The sequence below is a fragment of the Neopelma chrysocephalum genome, unplaced genomic scaffold, assembly GCF_003984885.1.
Source record: "Neopelma chrysocephalum unplaced genomic scaffold, ASM398488v2 Primary Assembly neopelma1_80602, whole genome shotgun sequence".
Taxonomy (NCBI): Eukaryota; Metazoa; Chordata; class Aves; order Passeriformes; family Pipridae; genus Neopelma; species Neopelma chrysocephalum.
In genome coordinates this window covers 1-2249 of record NW_020912028.1, presented here as the reverse complement: position 1 = coordinate 2249, position 2249 = coordinate 1, and the positions used below count along the sequence as shown (strand labels likewise).

At 54.2% G+C, this 2249-nt stretch overlaps 1 protein-coding gene across 1 annotated transcript in view; it reads left to right on the top strand.

Moving 5' to 3' along the window:
• Nucleotides 1–2238, top strand: part of LOC113979452 (signal-induced proliferation-associated 1-like protein 3) — a gene marked incomplete at both ends in the record, with an annotated part of 2780 nt that extends 542 nt beyond the window's left edge. Inside the window, 2 exons of the mRNA XM_027706837.1 lie at nt 1262–1456; nt 2156–2238. Coding sequence (XP_027562638.1) covers nt 1262–1456; nt 2156–2238 — 278 coding nt within the window. The remainder of the gene's footprint in view (nt 1–1261; nt 1457–2155) is intronic.
• Nucleotides 2239–2249: the final 11 nt, after the last annotated feature.

The following is a 2249-nucleotide window of genomic DNA, read 5'->3' as shown; positions in this document are numbered from 1 at the left end:
ATGGGTGTGATGTGCATGACATTGGTGTGACACAGGTGACGTTGGTGTGACGTGGGTGACATGGGTGACATCGTGTGCTGCGGCTGATGTGGGTGACGTGGGTGTGATATTGGTGTGACACGGGTGACATTGGTGTGACGTGGGTGTGACGGGGTGATGTAGGTGACATGGGTGTGACATGGGTGACATGGGTGTGACATGGGTGACATCGTGTGCTGCAGGTGATATGGGTGTGACATGGGTGACATTGCTGTGACATGGGTGTGATATGGGTGCCATGGGCTCTGTGGGTGACATTGGTGTGACGTGGGTGACATTGGTGTGACATGGGTGTGACATGGGTGCCATGGGCTCTGTGGATGACGTGGGTGACACTGGTGTGACATGGGTGACACTGGTGTGACATGGGTGACATGGGTGTGACGTGGGTGACATCAACTCCATCCTTGCCATCCCTGTGTCTTGGTGCCATCCCTGTGCCACCAGTGCCATTGGTGCCATCCCTGTGTCTTGGTGCCATCCCTGTGCCATCGGTGCCATCAGTGACATCCCTGTCCCTCTGGTGCCATCCCTGTGCCACTGGTGCCATTGGTGCCATCCCTGTCCCACTGCTGCCATCCCTGTGCCATCGGTGCCATCCCTGTGTCCTTGGTGCCATCCATGTGCCATTGGTGCCATCAGTGCCAACTCTGTGTCCTTGGTGCCATCCCTGTGTCCTTGGTGCCATCCCTGTGCCATCGCTGCCATCCCTGTGCCCTTGGTGCCATCCCTGTCTCTTGGTGCCATCGCTGTGCCATCCCTGTCCCACTGGTGCCATCTCAGTGCCATCGATGTGTCTTGGTGCCATCGCTGTGCCATCCGTGTCCCACTGGTGCCATCCCTGTCCCAATGGTGCCATCCCTGTGCCATCCCTGTGCCACCGGTGCCATCATTGCCATCCCTGTGCCACTGGTGCCATCCCTGTCCCTCTGGTGCCATTGGTGCCATCCCTGTGTCCTTGGTGCCATCCCTGTCCCAATGGTGCCATCCCTGTGCCATCCCTGCCCCACTGGTGCCATCCCTGTGTCTTGGTGCCATCGCTGTGACATCCCTGTCCCACTGGTGCCATCCCTGTGCCATCCCTGTGCCACCAGTCCCACTGCTGCCATCCCTGTGCCCTTGGTGCCATCCCTGTCCCACTGTTGCCATCCCAGTGCCACCCCCATGCCATCCCTGCCACCCCTTTCCCCTCGCTCCCCGTGACTCCCTGGTCTGTCCGCAGGGGCTGGTCGGAATCCCTGGAGCTGAGCTCGTCGTGCCCCGCGGAGCCCAAAGCCGACCCGGAGCCGTTCCCGGCGTTCCGGCCGCCGTTCCGGAGCAGCGCCGGCTGGCAGTGGAGCGGCCCGGCCGCGCCCAAACGCGCCAAAGCGCCGCCCGTGGCACCGCACCGGGAACCGCCAACGCCCCACGGAAAGAGGTGAGAGAGGGAGGGGGGCACCGGCACCGGGAGAGATCCCTCAGAGAATCATGGAATCATGGAATCGTAGAATTATAGAGTCATGGAATCGTGGAATTATAGAGTCGTGGAATTATAGAGTCATGGAATTATGGAATTATAGAGTCATGGAATTATGGAGTCAGGGAATTGTAGAATCGTAGAATCATGGAATCGTAGAATCGTGGAATCATAGAGTTATAGAGTCATAGAATTATAGAGTCATGGAATTATAGAATTATAGAGTCATGGAATCATGGAATTATAGAATCATGGAATCATGGAATCATGGAATTGTAGAATCATGGAATCGTAGAATCATGGAATTATAGAGTCATGGAATCATAGAATTATAGAATCATGGAATCATAGAATTGTAGAGTCATGGAATCATGGAATCATAGAGTCATGGAATCATGGAATCATGGAATCATAGAGTCATGGAATCATGGAATCATAGAATTATAGAATCATGGAATCATAGAATCATGGAATTATAGAATCATAGAACTATAGAATCATGAAATCGTAGAATTATAGAATCATGGAATCATAGAATTATAGAATCATGGGATCATGGAATCATAGAATCATAGAATCATGGGATCATGGAATCATAGAATCATGGAATTATAGAATCATGTTCTCCTAACCCAGCACATCCCTGTTTTCTCCCTCCAGGCCCCTGAGCTTCCCGGAGACCCCCCACGCCGCCCCCGCCGCCGGCGCCGCTCCGGCACAGCCCTACCGCCAACCTTCCGGAAGTTTCTCTGCG